Raw genomic sequence first — 1,601 nt, forward strand, 5'->3', positions numbered from 1 at the left:
TGACAGTTAAAGATTACTTTCCCAAACGATTTGCAAGTACCTCACATCAAACCTATGCTTTCTTCAAGGGCTGAGGCTGGTCTTCGTTCTTCTGGGTATTCTAATAGCAGTAAAGCCTCAAGAGGCAGATAACCTTTCTTTACAAGGTAAGGTCTTTCACTTTAGAAACGCTTTTTAAAATAGAGTTGGAATGTCTGTAGAGGTCTGCCTGTGTCCGCATTTTTTGTAAAAATGCTTTTCCCCCCCATCATTTAAGAACAAGCTGCAGGAACAAATGTGTTTTGATTGCCTCTATGTGATCAACTCACTGCAGCAGGAAAAAACACGATCATTTAAGGATAATTTGCTAATGTTTGAACCAATGCAGAAATTCAGTCTGCATTTCCTTTCTTGATGGACACTCAGAAGTCTGCCAAATATCCCTAAGGCAGTATTTCTGAACCTTGCTGGCTCTAAGACCCGTGGATTTCATCTCTCAGTTGTGTGGTTTAGTAACTTAGAATTCAAGTTATGGACCAAGTTAGCGAAGCTATATTCTCATTAGTTTGTTTTTGTGGGATTTGATTAAAGTGTCTCCTTCAACAAAACCCAAACCAAGTGTCTCTTTTAGACATTGCAAAGAAACTGGAAACCCGATTCCTTCTGCAGAATGTGGAAGAAGCCAAGAAATTAGTAGATGCTGCCTATGAATATACCCAGAACTGGTAAGATTTGCACAAAAGTTCCAGAAGCCAGGTTTATTTTGCCCTTTTCCCATCTACTCTATTTGATGAAGATTTGCTGCGCTGTTTACTAGATGACTTCTCCGTGTGAAAGTTCAGACAAAAATTCAGGCAATGTGCCATTTTGTTCCATTTAGAAAACATGGCTATTTCCGCCAGTTAAAAACTGATTTAAGTATTCCAGCTATTCCTGTTTTTATTCCGTATCTTTACTGTGCATGTTTTGCTACAGCTTTTGTATTGTGGATATTTTTATTGTTCATTGCGATTGTGAATCCCATGGTATCACATTGATTTGGCAGCACACAGCTGGAATAAAAATACCAACAGGCATGCCTGCCCCTCATTAGAGGCACAGAATCCTTGCATAATCAAATCCATTTTAGGCAATAGGAAGAAATCAAAGGGCGAATGATGACATGAAGAAATGTAAAGTATTAGATTAGGATTATGAAGCCCTCGTAGTTCATCCCTAGATTTCATTAGATAACATCAGGCAGTCTCTGCCTCTCAAGTTAGCATCTCTGGCTGGGTCATTGTAACACACACCTTATGGGAGGAAAAGCTTTTATTCTGCAGTCTTGATATAGGTATTTTCTGATTCACCAGGTTAGAAGAAAAACTAAGGAAAGAGACAGTACGCCCTTCAGATATCCTAGTGTCTTTCAAACAACCTGTAGGAAAAACTCGGTCGCATGTGAAAGCTGCTCATTATAGGCTGGTGGCCTTGGACCTCTTGAAAGAGAAGCTGCAGGATGTATTTCCTCAGGAATTCAATATCACAGGTATTTTGCATTTTTGAACTAATACACTAACCAAAAGTAAAGGTAAAATTTTCCTTGTCAGTTGTGTCCAACTCCAGGGCACGGTGCTCATCTT

The 1,601-nt window shown here is 39.3% G+C and overlaps 1 protein-coding gene across 1 annotated transcript in view; it reads left to right on the forward strand.

Moving 5' to 3' along the window:
• LOC107288569 (myeloperoxidase) overlaps positions 1–1,601 on the forward strand; it is a 39,271-nt gene that overhangs the window by 12,917 nt on the left and 24,753 nt on the right. The window contains 3 exon segments of the mRNA XM_029284390.1: positions 69–146; positions 611–704; positions 1,332–1,507. Of these exon segments, the coding sequence (XP_029140223.1) occupies positions 69–146; positions 611–704; positions 1,332–1,507 (348 nt within the window).

Source organism: Protobothrops mucrosquamatus, unplaced genomic scaffold (genome assembly GCF_001527695.2).
Source record: "Protobothrops mucrosquamatus isolate PMUCROS unplaced genomic scaffold, P.Mucros_1.0 scaffold562, whole genome shotgun sequence".
In the NCBI taxonomy this organism is placed as follows: Eukaryota; Metazoa; Chordata; class Lepidosauria; order Squamata; family Viperidae; genus Protobothrops; species Protobothrops mucrosquamatus.